The sequence below is a fragment of the Cutaneotrichosporon oleaginosum genome, assembly GCF_008065305.1.
Source record: "Cutaneotrichosporon oleaginosum strain ATCC 20508 chromosome Unknown ATCC20508_contig01, whole genome shotgun sequence".
Lineage (NCBI taxonomy): Eukaryota > Fungi > Basidiomycota > Tremellomycetes > Trichosporonales > Trichosporonaceae > Cutaneotrichosporon > Cutaneotrichosporon oleaginosum.
The window spans coordinates 3,554,203-3,576,191 of NW_027072170.1; the positions used below are offsets into that span (position 1 = coordinate 3,554,203).

Here is a 21,989-nt window from a genome sequence, read left to right on the forward strand (position 1 = left end):
AATACGATCATGTGACGATGATGGCTTAGATGGGCCCATCGCCAGCAGGCCCGCCGGGCATGCAACAGTCGTGGACGGTGTCGCCGGCGATTGACTTGTGTGGACAACCATCAGAATGCGGGTACGCAGTGGTGGTGTTGGTACAAACGCTGAACGAGGGAACAGTTTCGGACAAGGATGATGGTGGTGAATTGCGTCACTCACACCTAAGGCAACGGCACAGGCACTTCCAAACTCATCTTTGCCTGCCCACATGCCGGCCGTGCCAGCCATTTTGGATCCAAAGCATGAAACTCGTCTCATCTTTCTCAGCGCGACACGATCTAGGCTCCTTGTGTGCCACATAAGGTATGCGCCAGTGCCTTTGGTGCATTCCCCGGCTTGCCATATCAGGTCCTCTTAGCTTCAGCCTGGAGGCGGAACGAGTGCACCCATACTCGCTCGAGTGGATATCAAATGATATCGCGGACACATACATGTGCATGATGCTTCTGATTTCTACAACTTGGCCTTGACGTCGGTGGGTGCTCCAGCAGCGTTTTTGAGATCTTCAGCGACCTCGTCGCGCCACAAGACCTCCACATTGCGCGGCCCCGCTTTGGTGCCCTTGACGAGCACGACACGGTCATAGTCGCCGGCGCGGCCGGACCCGCGTAGCTCGGGACCCGAGCCCTCGAGTGAGAGAATCTGCCGCCCGCTCGCCTTGTGCACGCCGCGACCCTGCGGCGAGATGACCTTGTCCGCCCAGCCGATGCTGCTCGTGGGGTGGTCTGACCGCCCGGTCGTCTTGGACGCCAGGAAGCTCTTGAGACCGTCGCGCTGCTTTGCGTAGTCGCCTGGCCCTGTCAGGTGCTCGGCGAGGTGGCCGATCAAGTACATCTGGGGTGGGTAGATGATGATCTCGCCGCTCTTGCCGCGCTTCAGCCAGTCTGAGCAGTCGTCGAACGACGCGGCCGTGTGCTCGAGCCCACCGTCGTGCGTCGGGGTGTGCACCACCTTCTCGGCGTCGTGGCCCACCGTGTCCAAGTTGAGGGGCAGAAGGTAGACGTACATCTGCGTCGTGAAGCGCTTGGGGACGTTGGGGGGCGTGATCCACCGAGTGAAGGGCATGAGAGATTCTGCGGGTTAGCTGAAGCGAGGACAGAGGGCGGAGAATGGATATCGGTAAACGACTCAGCCTCCCGTTCTACGACGGGTGACAGCGCAGGTACGATACCGATAGTACCGGTGACCAAGCCATCGCGTTCCCGGTGAGTACTCAGCGCCATGGCCCTTCACAAACGACGCGTCGGTAACTACACCTCATCACGTTACCCACACCTCAACGCCATCAACGCGGTGAATGAACTCACCGACATCAGGTACGCCGCCCTTCTGGTCCAGCCAGTCCTCAAACTTGACTTTGTTTCCGTGAACGGCTTTGCGACCCTCATCGAGCTCGGCATCGCTAAGTTGGAGGAGAGGGCTGCCGGGCGGCGTCCCCTTCTTGCGCGCGAGCAGGATACCTGACTCTTCGAAGGTCTCGCGAATCGCGGCGAGACGGTACGCGGGCCCATCGGCATGCCTGCCAGCATCCTGCTCTCCCGGGACAACCTCGTGGAAGCTGCTGAGGTTTCCGCCCGGGAAAACATGAGCCGACGGGAAAGCCGATGAGCGCTGCACGCGGTGCAGCAAAAGAAGCTGGTTTGTGGGTGAGACGAGCATCACACTGCGGTCAGTGGCTGTGATATAGTCGCGGAGGTGACGCACCTTGAGCTTGGCTTGGGCACGGCTGGCGCCTTTGCCGCGGTCGAAGAGGGACGCTTGTCTTTCGTCACAATCCAGGACATGGTAGAGGGAGCAAGGGGGGCGAGGGGGGAGGAAAGGGGGAGGGGGGCGAGTCTGGTTGTGCGATAGCTTGCGAGAGCGATGCGAGGTATGGAGAGGAGCATGATCGTGAGGGGGAGGCGGTTATGTGCTGTGGAGATGGAGACGGGGTGGGTAGTGGCTTGGGTCGGATGAGACCGACGATCCATTTGCCGGTCTCAACCCGGGGTGAAAGTGCGGGGGTGGCCGGCTCGCGGCTCGGCGTCACGGCGTTGGCCTCAAAAAGCCGAGCATGTCCATGTACGAAACATAGGCAATGCTACGTTGACATATAAAGGCAAGGTCTGACAGACAGCAGCAGTTTGCCTCAGCCATGTGCTCTCTTGCACTTGCAGAAGTCTGCACATCGTCGCAAGATGGAGGATGTGATGGGGGTGAGTGCGCAAGGCTGAACTTCGGCATTCACCGCTTCTTGGTTAGTGGTTAGCCGAGTTGCCGCCAGTGATTATCCCCGGTTCTACTGCATCTATACAGCACATTAATAAGGTTGAACCTGTCTGCCTTTCACGGCTGCCTGGCAAGGGGGAAAAGGCAAACCAAGCACTCTCCAGGAGGGCTCCAAAAGCGGACTGGAACGTTTGGAACAGTTCTCTGTGTCTCTGTCAACGATCATCTTTCGCTGCGAGCCTTTGAACGTTTGCGCGGGGTAACCTGATAGGGAGACGATTATATGGGGTGCTGGAAGCAAGACGCTCAAGGGGTCGTATGTGAGAACCTAACTGTCACGGCAATGTCTGCTTGAAGGTCATACGCCGCTCACCGCCTTATTATCCCACTCATGAGCAAGTGGGAGCAAGTGGGCGCGGGTCTCAACCAAGCGCGATTGCATGTAACTTTGGTCGCGGATATCAGCCATTCCGGACGCGTCGGCCTCTCCTTGACATGGATTTCCGGAGCAGGACCTACCTGAGGCATGATGGATTGGCGCTACATCTTGATTCATAACACATGGAACGCGTCCACCAACACTCAAGGGGAGATGGCCTTGGGCTGAAACCTTGGCGCCAGCCGTCGCCATCTGTGGGGCATGTATGCATCAAGCTAGGACGACGCCTAAATGCGATATGAACGCCTGTGTGAGGTGGAACAGCAGCGATGTGTATGGTCTTTGAGAAAAGTAAACGAACAGCGATGTACACCGAAAAATAGGCGCCCGGTATGCATGAGCGTACAGCTCGGCTTCAGCATAACCATCACCATCATCCCCAGTCTGGCGTATGGCCAGGCGGCAACGAGAGAACTACCAAACATGTGCTTGTGGCCCTTGCCAATCATTCAGGCTTCATGGTGATGCAACTACGACCCTGCTACGCTGTCTGCTACTGCTACTGCTACAACCTCCCCATTACTTCCTCTCCTTCCCAACAGTAACCTCCCTATACCAATGCGCAATGCCCAAACTGATCCTCTCCCTCTATCCTCTCTAACATCCCGTGTCCGCGCAAGCCTCTTAGGGCTGGTAGCGGAAGTCCTCGTTACCCTCGATAACCGTCTCGCCCTTGTCGGCCTTGCGGTTCATCATGCGCATGTAGATGTGCAGGAAGCCGGCGCAGGCAAAGGTGAAGGCGTTAAGGCCTGGAAGGTCAGCCAAGATTCAGGGGCAGCGACAAGCAAGGCAAAACTTACCGAGAGTCATGTTCACACCAGTGGGGTATCCACGGCGAGCCTCCTTGTTGAAGAAGATGGCAGAGCCGAGAATACCACCAATGCCGCCGAAGGCGACCGAGAGGGCAGAGACGTAGCCACGCTTAGACTGCGAGCGAATGGCGGTCGCCTGCCACGAGATGATGAGGGGAACGTTCGAGTTGCCACCACCAACGGCGAAGAAGATGCCAGCGAAACGAGCGTTCTTCTGGGCGATGGGGAGCTTGGCGTACATGCAAGTGCCGATGATGATGCAGGCGGCGTTGATCATGACCATGAAGGCACGGGTGCCACGGTACTTGTCGGCGACCTTGCCGCAGACGACGGCAGGAACGATGGCCCAGAAGTACGCAGGAGTGCCAAGCATCATCGACTCGATGTTGTTGAAGCCCATCTGCGTAAGAATAGTGGGAAGGAAGTAGGCGAGCGAGTAGGTGGCGGTGGTGGTGCTCATGAACATGAAAGCGAAGAGCCACGGCTGCCAGAGGAGCATGTACTTCCAAACCTTGGCAGCAGTAAGCGGGTCGGGAGCGGCGTCGGCACGGTCACGCTGGATGCGAAGGGTGACGATGCGCTTCTCCTCCTCGGTGAGGTAGGTAGCCTTGTCGGGGAAGTCGATGATGAAGAGGTAGCCGATGACGGCGATAAGAATGGTAAGAGCACCGTAGAAGATGAAGAGCCAGCGCCAGCCGGTGAGCCCCCCCTTGCCGTCAAGCAGCGAGAAGCAGTAGCCGAGAGGCTTGGCGAACGAACCAGCAACGGCGGCAGAAATGTAGAAGATCGAGGTGCGGACGCCGATGTCCTTGCGGGGGTACCAGCACGAAATGAGGTAGGCGGCACCGGGGAAGAGAGCCGACTCGAAAAGACCAAGAATGGCGCGCTGCGCCGCGAGAGCCGACCAGTTGTTGGCCCAACCCATGGTAAGCATGACGATACCCCAAAGAAGAACAGCAGAGCCAAGCCAGATGCGAGCGCCGAACTTGCGCAGACCGATCTGCGAAGGGATCTCAAAGATGATGTACTGCGATCGTCAGTATTGCTGATTATATTGCAGATCTTTCCGCGCGTCACTCACGGGGACGAAGAAAACGAGTGTGATGACCGAGTAACGGTTGTTGTCGCCGCCGTTGATGTTGAGCTCGAGCTCCCTGTCCATCTGGTTGTTGTTGGCAGCACGGGCGATGGCCAGGTTGGTGCGGTCGATCAACGAGATGGCGTACATGAGGGAGAGGACGGGAATCAGACGGAAGTCGATCTTGCGCCTCAGGCGCTTGAGGAAGACGGGGTCGATGTCGGCGTCAATGTCCTTCTGGATTCCGCCCTCCGAACGGGTGTCGCCCTTCTCGTGATCGCTCCCGTTGTCGGCAAAGCCATTGGACTCGTAGTGCTTGGCGTCGACCTTCTCGACGCCGTTCTCCACCGGCGCGGTGGCGGCCATGGGCTGCTGGGACATGGTCGTCGTGTGTGGGGGTAGGTCGTCGAATAAAAGGGTGCCGGCAAAGGCTGTCAGCAGAGAAAGATGGGGGCCTAGTCAGCGTCCAGCATCTCCTTTTATTTCCCCAACTGCCGATGGCTTCCACCTCGGTCCACAGTCGAGTCACATTGTTTCCCGGTGCCGGGGCAAGTTTGGCAATGCCGGGGCTGTCCCGGGGCAGCCCACCTCCTCGGCCCCTCTCTACCCTTCTGCGGAGGCGCAGGGGCCCGCCCCCAGACGCGCCCCCGGGGCCCAGGCGGTCCCGGCGGCTTGCCGTGCACAGCGGAGCCTACCGATGGGTGTGAGCGGGCGACACGGCGGAAGTGACTTGGGTTCCAACGCAGAGGTAGAGCGGGCCCGTGGCCCGACTGGCCGACGAGGGGATGCCGCGGAGATGTGCTGCAAAAAGTCTTGGAAGGGCCTACCAAAAAGTCTTGGCACGACTCTGACGTCTCCCCAGCACCTGCCTCGTGGGACGACAGGCCGCTGCACGAGGGTCCACCTGGACAGGGATAGCACTGCCAAGTGAGGGTATAGACGATCCGTTCGCCTGATTCCGGAGCTTGTGCGTACATAACTCGCTGAACTGTTGCCACATCCCTAACTTGCCTTACGTTGATGGCGTCTGGTAAACTTTTTGTTGAGCATATAGACCCTGTGTCCGGTTATCTTGACATCCATCGCCCACCTGCTGTACACTGATCCCTGGTGGCTGCTGGTATGACTGGGCAACTGCGATATGGAAGAGCAAAAAGTTTTGACAGGGGCGGAAAGCGTTCGTGGCATGCTGAGTGAGCGCACACACGACGATCACTTGTGAATCACTTGTGGCACTGGTGGAACACAACTCAAACGCTTGTCGGGCGCCTCAGCGCCCCACACTGTAGGCTGTGCTTCGTCCTTAACCCGCATCCCGTCAATGCGGCTTGGATCTGTGCACTAATTACCGCACTGGCTTCCGTTCTGAAGCACAACCGGTTCACGCTCCGCGGTTCGTAGCACACCTCGCCAGCGCAAGGCTTGGCTTGTCGGGGGGCCGCTGTGGCTGACCCAAGGCTGAATGTTGCTTCCGTGCCCGTGCAAGTATCATCCCTAACAATCGAGTCACCCCAATCACCCAGAACCAATGGGCCAGGGCCATGCTGCGAGACGATTCTTGCCCAGCCGCGCAGCACCCAGGGCCCAGAACACCCCAGTGTGCGAGTGGCAATCCGCCCCGTATGTGAGCTGCGTTGACCAGCTCACTAGGGTTACGGCCGCCGATCGTGCGACAGCTCCCGAAGTGCTAAGGAAGTGCTTAGGCAGCACTTTCGCAGCGACAGTGTTCATGCGCAGCCTGCGTCATGCATGCACAATGCATGCGCAGCGACCCCCCGGCACAATCTATGGAGCTCCGCCACATTCCCCGGTTCTACTCTGACAGCCCCGGAGGACCCCCGCAGAAGTACCGTCCTTGCAGCTCCTCACATCTCCGAGCATCTGCTGGCATCTCGTCATGCATGAAATTTCTGCAACCGGATATCGCTCGCTCCGTGCCCACTTGCCCACCACCGCCCACAACCCATTGCCCACCGGTTGCCCACCTGCCTAATCTAAGCCGCTATCCAGCCTCGCATTCCCCGTGTCATGCAGCTCCTGTCTCCCATCACTCTTTCTATACGCGCGTCCGCTTTCTGTTGCCATTGGCCCTTAGAACCCCAGGCGACATTTCTGAGGCGACCCGCTGTCTGGACCCTCCGATCAGGTCCGGCGAACTGGGTGCACCTTAACTCCTCCGGCGACACCGGTTCAGTCTCAGCACCAACGAATACCAAAGGAGCAGCAGCCAACCCCGCCCCCATACACGCTTGCGATCACCCCATGGCGCAGGCGGGGGCCGGAGAGGCGTTTCGCGCCCCGGTGGAGCCGTGGTGGAGGAGGTGGAGCCCGCAGGCCATGTATTGTACACTTGGCGGGCTCCAGTGGTTTATCCGCGATTAACAGCGGTTTTGTCAGCTTCAGGCCGGCACCACAAACGATGCCGCTCAATTTTCGAATGCCCCATTCCCACGACGGAGACGACTACCGCTTTTGCTTGTTCAGCCCCAAGTCTCGCCAATTCGCACTCAGGTCAAGCGTGTGCTCGTGAGATGAGCATTCCCGTGGCCTGTGAACGACGCGTAAGCCTCCCACGTGAAAAGGACACATGAATATCTCGCACCACAGCTTCATCACAAGCAGCCGGGCGGTCATTGCACTTAGAATCTAGGCACGTGGGTTAGTGCGCGTCCTGCCGATATGACCCGAAGAAGGTCTCGGTGATGATGAGTGCGGGCGAGAGAGCGCCACGTAGTTCGTGGGCCCACGCCTACGCAAACTAAAAATCAAATGCTTACGAACGGACCATCGCACCACATGTCCTAGCACCGTCTTGAAAGGGGGACTGGGAAACTGTAAGCACACTCAGCCGCCGTGCGAGTAGATGAGCGCACTGTCCCTCAAGCGTGTAACACGTGCTGCCGATCACCGGAAGCGTGTGCGTTGGTATGCGGTTGGGCTCCGGCAAGTCTCATATGTGTTCCTGGCAACTCGGCGCTGCGGTGCGGAACATGAGAGTGGTAATGCGCGGAGGGACCAAGCGAGAACCACAGAGAGCCGTGAACAGACTGCCCCGGCACAACTGTGGGTTAAGCATCACCTCCAACACACCTATCGTGAGGGGAAGGGGGCGGAAACGTGTACAGCTTCATCGCCCACATTCCTTTCTGCGACCTCATGTAGCTGTGTTTAGGACAAACGCCACTATGGCACCAAACCAGCTTGCACTGTCATTTAGTCCCACTACAACAAATGCATAGTCAACCCGACAAATCACTACAGCCGAGTACATCAAATGTCACGTTACAAGAGCATTCCACAGCTCAGCACAAAGAGAGCAGAGGCATTTGGATGCGGTTAAGTCTATTACGCAGATACGCAGATCAGTTCCTGGCGGTACTGCCACAGCCCACTGGAGACCATCAACCCGAAACCAAAGCAGGATAGCCAATTCCGATGCCGAAACCGAGTCCGAAGGCCGAGAGGGGGCGCTGAGGCACCAGGATGGCATAGACCAATTGTGTTGGAACCAAACAAACTCCACGTGCTCCGGATCCGAACGGACTCAGCACGATTGAGACCTAGTATCCGCTCCAGAGCGCGCCAAGCGATTAAACCGACTAATGGGTAAATTGCACGGATCCGGACTTGCTGCCTGGCTCACACTACAGCATTGCGCCTACTAATATGCGTAGCGCCGAACAGCTTGTGCATCTTGGTAATGCTCGGTGCGCATCTCGCCCCCCCCCCCCCCTTTTCTGTCCTGCCTCTCGCACTACGCGCCTTTCAGATCCGCATGACCGAAGACACTCAGCTCCACCTGAGCGAACGTGGTGACAACTCCCATCTGGAGGCCAGTTCCCACAATGGAGCCATCCAGGTCGCCGACAAGAGCGCTCCCTATCTCTCTGCGCCGGACACTCACGACGTGGAACCACCCAACTCGCTCTCGTCCCTCTCGCAAGTACGCAAGAACATCCTCTTCGCTTGCTTCGTAAGCTAACCTTCCACATCTGCTGACTTAGTGCCTCACAATCTTTATCGACGGCGCGGGAAACACGGCGATGTTCGTGATGGTGTCCCCTATTGCACGCTCGCTATCCATACCACCATCACGAGAGGGCTGGATCCCTACCTCTTACGCAATGGTTTTCGCAGCATTGATGCTGCTCGCAGGCCGCCTTGCAGACTTGTACCCGCCTCACATCGTGTTTACCAGCGGCTACTTCGGCCTCGGTGCGATGTGGCTTGCCATCTCCTTTGCGCAAGATCAATACACATTCTTCACCCTTCGCGCAATTTGCGCACTTTTTGCAGTTCTTACTGTGCCGAGCAGTCTGAACATGATCGTCCAGATGTTCCCCGACAAAGTGACACAGGCAAAACGGCTCGCTCTGTTTGGCATGGCCGGCGCATTGGCTAGCACGCTGTCACCGATTTTGGTCGGCCTCTTTCTTCTTTCATCTTGGCGTTGGTTCTTTCGCTTGTGAGTTTTTTTATCAGTGCCACTAACCCAGCGTCGCGTGCATCGCTATCCCCTTTTCGCTCTTCGCGAGGGCCTTCATGCCCCTCACGCATGCCGTGGCACAGGCTGTGCCAGGCCGCCAGAAGTGGCGGAGACTCGACCTCGGTGGAGTATTCCTCCTCGTCGGGGCCCTCGTTCTCTTCATGTTCGCTTTCTCCGAGGCATCGGCGGCTGGGTGGACATCCCCGTCGTTCTACGCACCTCTCATAGTCTCGTTGGCCCTCCTCGCAGCATTCGTGATCTGGGAACACTGTCAGCCGGATGGGCTGTCTCTCCTCCCTCCGGACATCTGGCACTACTCGAACATAGGTCTCCTCATTATTCTGGGCCTTCTTCCCGCAGCTGCATTTTCAACATATTCCATGCGCTGCGCGGTCTACTTCCAGGACGCCTTAGGTGACACGTCCATTGTCGCGGCGCTGAAGCTCATTCCGATGGGTGCCGTCGCCGTCATCGCGGGACTCTTATGTCAACCGTTTCCCGTCCTGATGATGCGGCCCCGCATCGTTCAACCGATCGCATGTCTCCTTACTTTCGCCGGCACCATGCTGCTCGCTTTCAGCGGTGGAGGCTGGGGAGCTGACTACTGGAGATACATCTTTCCCGCGCAGCTGATCGGTACTTTCGGGGCGATGCTCGTATTCATCGGCGTGAACTGCGCCATCATCCAGAGCTTTCCCTTTGAATATGCTGGGGTGGCTGGGTCTTTTGCCCAGGTCGTCTTTACGATCGGGAGCGTGGTAGGGATCGCAATCCAGTCTGGGTTAGTCGCAACGGGCCAAGGGGGCACCGATTGGACGGGTGACCGCAACGCATATGTGTTCTTATCGGCCTACTGCATCGCTGCCGGTGCGCTGTGCGGCGCACTCTTCAGAAATCCTTTACCCAAGATCAGGACATCTGACATTGATGGGGTGGCATAGAATCGTACACATCCATGATATGTACATGCTACAACAGAGGCGAAGCCGGATCCAGGGGATACTTCGCGGCGAGTATTAGTGGGCGCAGTTGGGGCCGAGGTGGCGGGCGGTGAGGGCTAGGATTGAAGTTGCACAGCGATGGTGCTAGTCCGAGGCCGACACTGTGCCTACGTCCACCGGGTGAAGAGGGTGGCGACGAGGCGCTCTTTGTTGGAGCGAAGGGATTCAATACGTAGGTGTGTATTGGCATGTCTACGTAGACCCATTCTCCGCCTGACGTCGAGTTGGAGGACATCGAAGATAATAATAAGAAGCTCGTGTCGCTTGCGATGCTGGTCGTGCTCGAGGCGCTGCACACGCTGTCATTACGCCGATGGCTCATGCTTGTGTGAGCTGGGTGGATTGCCAGATGGCGGTTGTATGGCAGCAACGAAGACGAAGACACTCCCAAGCTCACGCTCGCCAGCCTCCGGACTTGATATGGGCGGGCTACTGAAGGAATTGGCGAGACTAAACCTCGTACCATCCACTCGATCACAGCACGCTATATTGCGAGGTACCACGAATCGACGAGCAATTACATAGATGAAACGACAGGGGAGATCACGAGATCATGTCGGCCAGCCGGATACATGCTTCCGAAAACTCATCACGAGACAATGTCGCTGGCATCGCAAGCACGGGCATGGGGCTTCGCTTCCCTGGACTTGGAGGCAAGCAGAAGTGGACGAAGACCCTTGGGCTGTGACGTAAAAGGTGTGGCAAGATCGACCGGTTTCTGAGGCGTCATGGGCGGCTGCAATTCTTCCATCCTGCTCAGTTCTGACCCTCTGGCCTGGGGAGGGGGTCCAACCAGGACCCCGATAGGTGGGGGGAGTGGCAGTCCCAGGACAAAGAGACCTTGCGGCAGGGGACGCTTAGGTTCTGCAAGGAGATGTGACATGTGGAAGTGGTCGGCCACACCACGTGCCACGTCGTACTGTTCTTGTGCGCGGCGCCGCTTGGCGGCAATCATTGCGCCACAATTGCACTTGCACTTACAATCCGAGTAGAAGTCACTTGGATGCTGTGTTTCGGCCAAAACTGAAGCAGTGGTGGTGGTCGCGTGATGGATAGTAAAGAGACTGTCCGAAGCACGGGCGGTACTTATCTGCGGCCCGCGCCAGGGCTTTGGAGGTGAAATCCCCATTGTCTACAGCAAACACGAGTGGCGGAAATTCGCTGAATAAACCGGGTCACAAGTCTCATATAGCGAGGGGGCTGCTACTGTTGTTTGAGAGATGCCGGGAAAGACTTCACAAAAATCAACAGTCACGAGAGAAGCCTCACGAAATTTGGTCAACTTTCTCGCACCGTGTATGTGAGATGCACGATGTCACCTCTCGCACCCTAATGAGTGACTCCCGACAACACCACAATAACGCTATCACAGGCAAGATGAGTGTTTAAGTCAGACAACAGAACTTGTTTTCGCCGACCGTCTGACTCCACGACCTGGTATAAGGACCCGAAACACCTTTGTCTCTTGCACCCATCACCGTCCTCGATCTCATCAGTGAGAATGAGGGGGCTGTGTAAACAGCCAGCCTATGCACTATTGAAAGGCCATAAATAATGTCCGCAACAGAGCCAAGCATGCACCCCACTCTTTAGTTTGAGCCGCAACCCAACACGTCCCCCGCCCAGTCGATGACGACCGACTTGCCCGCGCCGCCAACCGTCCCCGCTTCAACCTCCCCCTCCGATCAAGCTTGAGTCCCCCTGGACAAACTTTAACACCTGTGTACACAGGCTCTCGCCTTATCCACAGCAACGGTTCAAGCCGACGAGTACGATCAGTCCCAGCACGCCGCGTCCCCGAGCAACGGTGAGTCCCCTCATGAATCAATTTAGCCCGCGAACGCTGATGAGCTAGTGAGCGAGGCCCTCAAGTACTAGAACATACAGCCGACTGACATAACGATGGGCGATTTTGTCTCGGCCAGAAAACAGGCTGAGCTCGGCGAGCAACGCTGGGAAAAGCGGTGGACAGAGGGGAGGCGCCAGGCCGCGTTGCTTCCCAGCCTCCCATCCCCACCGGCCCCCCCCTCAGACAACTCAGACTCTTCCCACCCCGCTGACTGGACCTCCAATTTGACCACTGGCCGCACTTCTGTCCTCACTCCCGCCTTTATGGCCGCTATGGAGCACCTGAGCAAAGCTCCTCCCCTCAATTATAACGACGACGGCCACGATAGCCCGCGCGAGGAGACCACCAAGAACAACATGGAGCGCCGACGCTACCCTCTTCCCTCCAGTCAGCGCTACGGCACGCGCACACGCCCCGAGACGCCAGACCCGACTCTCGTGTCCGATGAGCCCCCCTCCAGCTACAACCCGTACATTCCCAGTGAGCGTTTCCGCCTCATGTTCGAGGTCGACGATTCCACCGAGACGTACGGCGACCTGCGCGTGCGCCCCGACACGCGCATCATCGGCCGTGCAGGCCCCCAAACAAGCGAAGTGCCTTTTATTGATGCGAACTCCGACTACCAGCCCCTTGGTAAAGACAAGAACAAAGGCAGGAAGGGCAAGGACAAGACCGTTGGCCTGCGCATGCGCAAAAGCTGGGAGAAACTCCGGGAGAGCGTTGGCTTGGAGGAAAAGCCCAAATATCCCCGCGAGGCCTGGCCCCAGGAGCAGAACGACGGAGGCTCGCCGCCGGACCAGCGCCCCGAGCCGCTGAGCCGTCCTTTCGACGAGAAGAAGGCAGCGAAGCTGGCCAAAGGCGAGCGGAAGGGCTCGATCTCGTCACTCTTCTCTCTAGGCGGCCGCTCCACCAGTGGCCGCTCGCTCAAGGAGCGCCGCGGCATTCCTCCCATGGAGCCGCTGCACATTCCCGAGAACCGCCATGAGCGTCTCGCGATGGGGCCGACGCTGACGCACACGCCACGTGAGTGGAAGATCAACGACGGTGACATCACGCGTCTGCGTGCGGCCTCGCCTCACGCGGAGAGCCTTCGTCTCAACGTCGTCGACGAGCGCGTGCGCCGCGGCGAAAGCCCCGCCAAGAGCACTGTGCACCGCCTCGTCCGCCGCGCTAGCGGACCCCTCCGCCGCACCTTTTCCAAGATGAGCCTCCGTTCAAAGAAGAGCACGGAGAATGTCGACGCCAACGAAGGCGAGGACTTCTTCCTACCCGCCCCGAATGCCCTGCACGCGCCTCGCCCCGACCGTCACGCGTGCTACCTCGACTGCAAAAGCTGCCTCCGCGAGGACGTACACAAGTTTACTGTCTGCTTCTGCGACTGCGACGGGTGCCGCCGTTGTCGCAATGCCCGCCAGTAGGAGCAATGCTCATAGCGACAGTCATGTGCTCGCGGAAACGCGGCTATGAGGTTAATGAGTAGAGTCGGCGCCAACAAGGCATGTGGGTAAAGGCGCGCCATCCATCGTCATGATCATTCAAGAGTTCGACCCTCCAGCAATACATGTGATGTAATCAGTTATACCAGCAGATCGGTGAGATAGCCTGAGGTATCAGTCCGCGCGCTCGGATCTGAGACAGTCTTTACAATGACAACGAGCTAGAGACTTCAAATGACAACCGCCGCCGCAATGGCGGCAACCAGTATGCCGGCGGGCAGCGCTGCGCGGCCTGCGGCACTGAGAGCTGGGTCGGGCCCGTTCTGATGTCAGCAGCATATGGTACTAACAAGACTAACCACTTGCCCCGAAGCAGCTCCGGACCCTGTTTGGCCCGCAGCAGCAGCAGCTGAGCCCGTACGTGACGCGGTGGGGCTCGGCGCAACTGGTGCTGCAGTGTATGGGACGTCGGGGACCTGCTCAGGCGTCCACTTGGTCCAATTTGGGACATTGAGCGCGTAAAGCTCGCCAGGAGGCTGCGTGGCGATGTTGCCGATCGGCCAGTAATTGCCTGCTGTCAGCTGAGACGCAACGGCGCACGCACAGACGAAGTAGGTCATGCTGGGGAAGGCGGTCGTGTTGGCGCAGTCGACGTTCCACGCACAACCGAGCGTGTTGCTCGCGTTCCACATCATCTGGCGTTAGAGGAGGGGCCACGCGGGGTCTTACGGCTGTGAAGTGCGACGCAGCCTGCGCCTCGGGGTGTCGGAAGGGGTAGTAGTCTGCGATCAGCGTCGCCTGTGGCGCTCTCACCCCATTCCTCGGCCCACATCTCCACCATCGGGTTGATGTCAAAGCGGTGCCCCTCTTCCGAGTATGACAGCTGTGCTCTGTCGTCAGCCCAGACTCCATCAAACGCACAGATTATCGCTGCCCCTGCTCGTCAGCTCTGTTAAGGCGCTCAACGCACCAGTGCTCCCACAGACATGTGTTGACGTGTTCCTGCGCGATCCGCGCAGCCGTCTCGTTCCATGTCACAGGCTGGTTTCCTGAACATCAGCTGGCTCGGCGCCGCGCTCACCAAACTGGGCCCGAAAGACGTTGCTGGCCGTCACGATCCATTGCGCGATGCGTGATTCGCCCCGCAGGTCGGCGTCGCTCGAGTTTGTGTTCATCATGAAATCGGAGGCACTCGTGCCGTCAGGATACTGCGGCCAGTAGGGCTCGGTGGCCGAGTCGTTAGCTGACGGCTGGTCGTTGAACGTCTGTGCGAGCACATGGTGCGCGAGGAGGAGGAGGGACAGCATGGCGTGTGCAATCGAAGGTGGCAAGAACGATGAGTGTTAGTTTAAACGAGCTCAAGAGGTTCAAGCGAGGCCGACTGGTCGATGATCGCGGCGACGTCGTTGTCGACGTATGCTGACTGATGGCGAGGTCTGTAGATCGCCGACGGGCTGCGGAGGGGTGCGCTCGATGCAGCCGTCGACGGCTGTGAGCTTGGCCAAAAGATGTCTAACGATGGGGGCGGTGCATGCACATGCAAGAACATGTCTTGGCGTCAGCTGCGGAAAGTAAGTTCCAAGTCGGTGATCTACCACGTCATTGATCAATGTTGTCAGTGAGCGTGTCCCTAATGTTGTACTTATGATCTGAATACAGAGTGGAATTGTGAGACATGTACGACATTCGTACTGGGGCAGATCGCTAGCGCCAAGGGACCAAGTGCGCCGCGTCGAGGTGCTGGAATGCTGCGGGACGCCATCTGGCTCCCAACTCAACCACCCAAAGGCTTGTCACGCTGCTGCGCTCACTTGGCTTGAGCGAGCGTTCAGAATCGAGTCCCCACATCGCCCGCCACACGGCCTCGCCCAGCCTGTTACATCGTCATGACCCCATCGCCTATCTGCTGGCTAAAAGAGAGAATACGCTGGACGAGTTAGGAATCGAACCAAAGACCTTTCCAAGTCATGCTTGATGTCAAAGACGCCATGCGAATGGAACGCTCTACCAACTGAGCTACACGCCCTTCGTGAAGTTAACGGGACCTGTAACTCTATCTCAGTCGAAATTACATCCTGTCCATCATCGAGCCCCACCGTCGAGCCCCACGGCAGATTGTTTGTGCAGCTTAGGTCCACCCATCCCATCCCATGTCCCATGATGCAACTATGCTATGCCATAAAACCTACAGCTACGACGCCTCCGGCAGCGGCAGCGGGCCCCGCGCCTGGATCCGCTCGAGGGCGGTCACCGTACGTTTGAGAGTGAGGATAGCGCCCATCGAGAGGCGGCCGATGGCGTCCGCATTCCACATCTCCTCCATTTCGTCCTCGTTGTCGTCGCCGACCTCGCCCTGCGCGATGAGGCGCTGCGCATGATCGATGACGCTGGCCAGGCGGCCCTTCGTAAAGAAGGCGTGCGTGAGCTCTGCTTCGAAGCCAGCGGGCGGGCGCTCGAGCGCCGTGCGCACAAAGCTGCGCGAGAGCACATACGCCTTTTCGCTGTACAGGCGCGAGTTGACGCGGCCCTCGCGCGTGCCTTCGAGCTTGGCAAACGCGGGCTCGCAGTGGTATGGCGAGCGCACAAGGACTAGGCCCGATATCGACACGAAGACCTGCAGCAGCGAGCTTTTCGTTGGACTCCAGCTCTCGCTCTTGTCGCCCGCCCATGTGCCCAGCACCGAGAGGCACACCTTGCCCTCCTCGTACAGGTTCGGGTTACATCTCCCGAGCCCGTTCGTGTGGCTGTGGAAAAAGACTTGCGGGGGCTCGTTTGGGAACTTGGTCGGATTCAGGTAAACGTCGAAGATGAACGGCGCGTCGGCGTACGGCGTACCCTCCGGGCCCATAATGAGGACACGCATCAGATCCGTCCGGTCCTCATATGTCCTTACAAGGATGTTCTCGGGAAGGGATGTGGAGAGCGTGCGGTGCTCCTTGCGTAGCCGCGAGAAAAAGGTCTTGGAGGCAGGTGGGAGCAGGGGCTCCTCGAAGTAATGATGCTCGGCTGGAGCGGATTCGAGAACCTCGAAGCGCACCCAATTGTCGCTGTCAGTCAAGATTTCGCGACGGGGCACAGGTACGGCCGACGACGGCCCGGCTGTCGGCTGATTCTCGGACTCAGCTGCCCTTGGCGTTGCTGCCGGCTCGGGAGGCGCAGGGGTGGCCTCGTTGTCGGAAACCTCGTCGTCAGAAGCCTCGTCGTCCATGCCCACATCCACCGCCTCGCGATCGACCGAGCTGTTCCCGTCCGTTCCATCGACGTCCATGTCCTCGTCATCGTCAGAGTGCACGAAATCGTCCGGGGCAGGCACAAAGAAAGGCGCGGTCGCGCCGTTGGGCGCGCCATCGTCCTCGTAGACGCCGTCGTCGCCGACAGTCTCCCACGACCGATCCGACATCACATCCGTGTAGTCCGAGTACTCGTCATCAAACTCGGGCGGGAACTGGGCCTCGGGCTCGTTCAAAACGATAATCTGCTTGAGGTCGACACGCTTTCGCTCGCCAGAGTACAGCTCGACGCTGATGGTGCCGTCCAGGTGCATGTCAACAACCTCACCCCACCACGTGATGCTGTTTGGGTCGCCCTGGGGTAGAGTGGGCAGGTATCCACTCAACTGCCCCGGCCCTCCGCGTAATGTGACACCCAAGCTCGCAAGAATGGTCTTGAAACCCTGGCGCCCGTCCTCGGCGGGCTCGACCTGGCCTAGAGAAGGCACCTCGGGTAGCTCGGCACCATTATCCTCGCACAGCAACACAAACTGTCCCAGGGCAACACCGTAGTTAACCCGACCGAAGCCTCCCGTGTCGAGCTCCAACACAGAGACGGTTTCCTTCTCTTTCGTGTCCAGAAGCAGAACTTCGGCGATGCGCTGTTTTGGGTTGTACGTCTGCACTACAGCTGGTCGTCGTACGCCTGTATCGCTGCGCCAGACGAGAGCTTCTCCAGGCCACGCCTCGTAGCTAAAGTTAGCCCACAGCGTGATTGATGACCCACTCGTCAACGTTGCGGTACGGGACGAAGCCGGACGAAAACTCCTCGGTCTCGGTTCCATCCTGCCAACGGAGCGTGAGCTTGTGGCGATTCTGCAGCACCTTATACACCCGCAGGGGGAAGGTGTTTCGCAAATGGAATGTCGCCAGACCGCCAAATGCAGCTTCTACAAACGGGTCCCGGAATGTGACTGTGGTATTGAGGAGGGGTGATTGGTGCCTCGTGGTCTCGAAGTGGGTGAGCTTGCTGATGTCACCTGCCCCCCAGAACTTCTCAGGCTCGGGGTGTTTGTCGTGTTCAGATATAGGGAGCTGGTGTCAGCTTGATGTATCACCGAGCTTGGCTCACTGTCTGATTGATAGCGTTCCAGACAACGTAGACTATGAGAGGGAGCACCCGGATAACGCGATCTTCATGGAAGTTGGCGCCTGGCGGGCAGAGAGCCAAGAACTCGGGATCCTGGGGCACCACTTCGCTTGCGTAGCGCCCAGTCTCGAGTATCCCGCCCATCTCCGCCATGCGATATGATGTGCCGTCCTGCGCCTCCATCAGACCGTCTTCGAACACCTCCTCGACCGTCCCGAGCCATTCGTCGTACACGACCTTGTCCTTGGCCTCGATGCGCACCGCGTTCCGCAGCTTGTCCCATGGTACCCACTGCGAAATGCGCTCTCCGGAAATGACGTGCTCGATCATACACTCGGTCTGCACATCGATCACGAGTGCACTCTCGGCGTCCATGAGCGAGTGCTTGACAAAGTCGCCCTTGACAAAGGGACGCTCGAAGAGCTCGAGATCCATTTCCGACATGACCTTCAGATCGCCAGTCATGACATCGCTGAGGTCAGCAGTAGCGGGCGGGTAGCAGAGGGTGACAGATGAAAGGTGAGGGAGGGGGGAGGAAGGGGAGGAGAGACTCAACCGGCGCGCGATGACGGGCGTGTGTGTACACATAAGGTGGGAGGTACCACATAGCAGCGACTGTCAACAGAGGCGGCGAGTGGCTCGTTCTCTGTGCAGCTCGCCGTCCACTGCGCAAGCAGCGTGTACAGCACTTCCTCACACGCCTCTCCGCCTCCTCTCCGGAGCCCTCGGAAGCCTGCCGACTGTCCTGTAGTTGCCTTGACATACCTGACCACAACCTCGCCGCGCACGAGCGGCATGTACACGCCATTCGGCGCCTCAGGGAGTACTTCCTCGTCTGCCCATCCTCGCTGTTATCAGCTTCCTGTAATCCACGCCGTCGCTGGCGCGCTCGTACTCACCATCACCTTGCCGCGGTAGGATGGGTTGACTTTCTTGGTCACGACGTCGCCCTGGAAGAACTGGGGTTAGCCGGGTCGGAACGCAGCGTGCTATCCGGCGAGTAGATGCGGGCAGCCAAAGCTGGGGGACATGCGAGGCTTACGATGGAGGTATAGTCCTTGGGTAGCCCAGGAAGGGAGTGTGGTGGCATGGTGATGGAATGCCTGGTGGGGAAGGGGAGGGGAGGAGGCGGCGCTGCGAGCGCAGAGATGTCAGAGAGCAGAACAGGGTAACGAGATGGAGGTGGAGAGTTGGAGCGGGGGGAGGCGAGAAAAAGAGATAGCGAGAACGAGAAAGAGGATGGGGGAGGGAGTGTTATTGAGATTGTGAGGAGATTGCTCGGACGTGATTAGCACCAGAAATCCCAACCCGGCCTCCGCGGAACCAAATCCCACCATCCTCATTCAATTGCGTCGTGCATTCCGCCCATCGCTTTCGACCTCGCCACCAAGCCGGCCACGTCATGTTGCCAGCGTAAATGTTCATTGCAAACGGCACCTCGTGTGGACACGTCAGAAGCTACTAGTAGTGTGTGTGGTGTATAGATGCTAGTGGTACAAGCACATGAGACCCGTAAGAAGTTGCTCTAGGGACTAGAGGAGTAGGGAGGCGATAAGACCCAGTGCGAGGATGGTGGAGCCAACCGTCACAGATGAGCCGGACGAAATGGAGGTGCCGCCACCGCCAGCATTGTTCTGGACAGGCCCACCAGTTGAGCCAGACTTGCCGTTGGTGACGACGTTGGGCGCGAGCATCGCGAAGCCGATCTGAGGTTCAGGCGCCATGCGGAAAGCCGTGTAGTAGTTCTTCATGAATGCTGCACCAAGGAGCCACGGGCCGGGGCCGACGTTTGACAGACAGAAGCGCGGGTCCTGAGCGAGCGCACCGCGGAGAATGTCAGCGGTCTGGATCGGGTATTCCATTCCACCAAAGAAGAAGGACGCGGTGGCAGTCGTGTCACAAGGGATGACCCACGAGCCGTCATTGTTGGGCTCCTGGGCACCGGGAATCTGAGCGTGGAACGCGCGCACCGCGGCATCGGGCATCATGATGGCAGTCGAGCCCGTGTCAATGACGGTGGGCGCGAGACGGGCGTTGAACTTCTTGCCGTTGGCGGAGAAGCCCTCGAGCGGGAGCTGCCACCAGTAGGTCGTGTTAGCGGGCATGTACTTGATCTCGCCAGTGAAGAGCCGTCTGTTGACACCACCGAGGGTCAAGACGCCGCCACTGGCCTCGCTGGTCTCGGTCAAGCTGCTGCCGAGCATGTATCTTGATGGGTCGATGTTGGTGCGAGCAAGGAACACGCCAAACTGCTTGTCGGTCCAAACGTTCTCAGCGGTCGTAATCCAGAAGGGAGGGGGTGCCTTCATTGCGGGACCGTTGGGACCTTGCAGTGAGATGGAGGGCACGCCGAGACCCATGATGCCGGACAACTGCGATCCCATATACCGGGCGACGGTTCCCTGCTGAACGAGAGCTTGTAGAGTCAACTGGAGCACATGAAGCGATGGGTATGGTAAGGTATGGCGCGGCGGCCGCCCGATGCCCCATGACGGAACTCAGGGTGGCGGGTCGAGCCAGATCTCTTTCGTACTCACCAATGGGTTGGTCGTTGACAAAGTAGCCTCCCATCTCGACGCGGTCCAGTGCCCAAATGCCAGATGCCTCGCCAGTGCCATATGCCTCGTACATGGGTGTGCTGGTGGGCTGGAAAGTGGATGACCGCGAGTCAACGAAAAGAGGGTGGCCTTCACAGCCGCGGCATGACTCGTCAAAGAGAACAAAGTCCTGGGAGCCAGTGTCCGCGACGACGAGGAACTGCTGCGCGGGTGTGCCGACCTTGACAGGAGTAGCGTACCCCTGGTCGCGATTGTAGTTCATAAGGCTGGTGTGTGAGCGGGGTGTCTGTAGATAAAGCTGGGTAGGGGATGGAAGCGTTGTCCAGCTCGCCAGATGGGCCAGCTGCCATAGTCAACTCACGTAATGTCGCCGGCAGGGGCGTTGTTGTTGGAGCTACCTCCTTGAGCCTGACCGCCGGGGTTGGCGTCCGACGAGACAGGAATATCGGACGAATCCTGGGGTCCAACCTGGCGACGGCGTCGGCGTTCCGACTCGTCGACAAACTCAAGGTCACGCTTGAGGCGGGCATATCCGTCTTCGTCGAGGGCACGAGAGAAGCGAATGCGGTTCGTGATCATCTCATCGCGAGCATAGGCAGCGCGAACTTGTGGGTCCGGGTGGTTGGCGCGCTCGCTGATGGGCGTGAGGACGAGGTCGACGGGAACGCCTGGCTGGTTGAAGCGCTCCTCGAGAGGAGCAGCTACAACGCCGAGAGCGGAGAGGAGGAGTGCGGGGAGCATGCCGAATAGCAGTAGGGGAGAGGGAGGCAGAGGGCAGCGGGAACGGATGAAAGAAGAGGTTGGGACTAATGAAGAGGTTGAGATATGGGGGACGGCGAGGGTATCGGGAAGGATGGATAGAGAATGATGAGGTGGACTTGCAATGAGATGACGAGGGGAGAGAGAGAGGTGACGAGGAGAGGGAGAGGGGAGCAAGAGAGGAACAGTAGATGACGAGTCGAGTACAAAAGCAAAAGAGAATGAGAGTGTTGTGCAACGAGAAGAGCGAGTGATCGAGAGTAGCGGAGGAGAGTGGAGCGGGAAGTGTCCTACCCTGGGTCAGCGGTGGTCCTGTCTATCCTGGATTCAAGCGGTGCCAAGAGCAGCGGAATGATCCCTCCCGAGGCTGTTCACTCCACCTGCTGTCTCGCTACGCTCTTGCTCTCTTGCTCTCTTGCTCTCTCGCTTTCTCCTCTCTTCTCGATGATCTGAAGATCCAGCATGCATAGCTCTGGCATTCAATCGCCCTCAGACAGGTATCTCTCTCTTTTGCCTACTCACCACCAAGTCCACTTTTAGCTCGGTCAATCGCCCCAGTCATCCCCTTGTTTGTCGTCCCGCCTTCCACCCAACTCGCAGACCCCTCGCAGACTACGTCTCCCACTATCCAACCACTATCCGACGGTGGTGGTGGGACGATGCATCGGCGCTCTTTGCACTCTTCCAAGCTCATCGTCATCGACACTCGGACTGGGAGCATCGGAGCAATGCAATGGTGGATTGTGCTTGTTTACCAGTGATCTTCAGGCACTCGCAGCAGCAACAAGCTAAAACAACATGCATGCCAATTCACTACGCCCCTCAATCCCACTCTCTTTCGCAATGCTTTGACTCGATCGTGGCGGATGTAGCCTGGGGCGATGAGGACGCTGCTGTCGGCGGCCCGACACTTCACCGCCTACAGGATATCTCTCATTCCACAGATCTCTCTGTCTATG

The 21,989-nt window shown here is 58.6% G+C and overlaps 7 protein-coding genes across 7 annotated transcripts; 2 read left to right on the top strand and 5 right to left on the bottom strand.

The window, feature by feature from the left end:
- Positions 1–498: 498 nt before the first annotated feature.
- On the bottom strand, positions 499–1,829 carry COLE_01433 (uncharacterized protein; the record flags this gene model as incomplete). The annotated part of the gene is made up of 3 exons (XM_018420609.2): positions 499–1,118; positions 1,353–1,708; positions 1,750–1,829. The coding sequence occupies 3 exons, from the start codon at positions 1,827–1,829 to the stop codon at positions 499–501; spliced, it is 1,056 nt and encodes a 351-aa protein (XP_018282881.1).
- Positions 1,830–3,316: 1,487 nt separating this feature from the next.
- Positions 3,317–4,732, bottom strand: COLE_01434 (uncharacterized protein; the record flags this gene model as incomplete). Its single annotated transcript, XM_018421061.2, has 3 exons — positions 3,317–3,441; positions 3,493–4,531; positions 4,586–4,732. 3 exons carry the CDS (start codon positions 4,730–4,732, stop codon positions 3,317–3,319), a joined length of 1,311 nt encoding a protein of 436 aa, XP_018282880.2.
- Positions 4,733–8,357: 3,625 nt separating this feature from the next.
- Positions 8,358–10,009, top strand: COLE_01435 (uncharacterized protein; the record flags this gene model as incomplete). The annotated part of the gene is made up of 3 exons (XM_018425877.2): positions 8,358–8,555; positions 8,587–9,047; positions 9,079–10,009. 3 exons carry the CDS (start codon positions 8,358–8,360, stop codon positions 10,007–10,009), a joined length of 1,590 nt encoding a protein of 529 aa, XP_018282879.1.
- Positions 10,010–12,181: 2,172 nt separating this feature from the next.
- COLE_01436 (uncharacterized protein) lies at positions 12,182–13,336 on the top strand (the record flags this gene model as incomplete). The annotated part of the gene is made up of 1 exon (XM_018425051.1): positions 12,182–13,336. One exon carries the CDS (start codon positions 12,182–12,184, stop codon positions 13,334–13,336), a length of 1,155 nt encoding a protein of 384 aa, XP_018282878.1.
- Positions 13,337–13,584: 248 nt separating this feature from the next.
- Positions 13,585–14,661, bottom strand: COLE_01437 (uncharacterized protein; the record flags this gene model as incomplete). The annotated part of the gene is made up of 7 exons (XM_065626146.1): positions 13,585–13,677; positions 13,714–13,925; positions 13,959–14,049; positions 14,084–14,136; positions 14,168–14,256; positions 14,325–14,403; positions 14,436–14,661. The coding sequence occupies 7 exons, from the start codon at positions 14,659–14,661 to the stop codon at positions 13,585–13,587; spliced, it is 843 nt and encodes a 280-aa protein (XP_065482640.1).
- Positions 14,662–15,545: 884 nt separating this feature from the next.
- COLE_01438 (uncharacterized protein) lies at positions 15,546–18,803 on the bottom strand (the record flags this gene model as incomplete). Its single annotated transcript, XM_018421060.2, has 6 exons — positions 15,546–17,316; positions 17,351–17,658; positions 17,696–18,185; positions 18,479–18,561; positions 18,613–18,672; positions 18,756–18,803. The coding sequence occupies 6 exons, from the start codon at positions 18,801–18,803 to the stop codon at positions 15,546–15,548; spliced, it is 2,760 nt and encodes a 919-aa protein (XP_018282876.1).
- Positions 18,804–19,245: 442 nt separating this feature from the next.
- COLE_01439 (uncharacterized protein) lies at positions 19,246–21,012 on the bottom strand (the record flags this gene model as incomplete). Its single annotated transcript, XM_018420608.2, has 3 exons — positions 19,246–20,129; positions 20,251–20,537; positions 20,633–21,012. The coding sequence occupies 3 exons, from the start codon at positions 21,010–21,012 to the stop codon at positions 19,246–19,248; spliced, it is 1,551 nt and encodes a 516-aa protein (XP_018282875.1).
- Between the last annotated feature and the right edge of the window lie 977 nt (positions 21,013–21,989).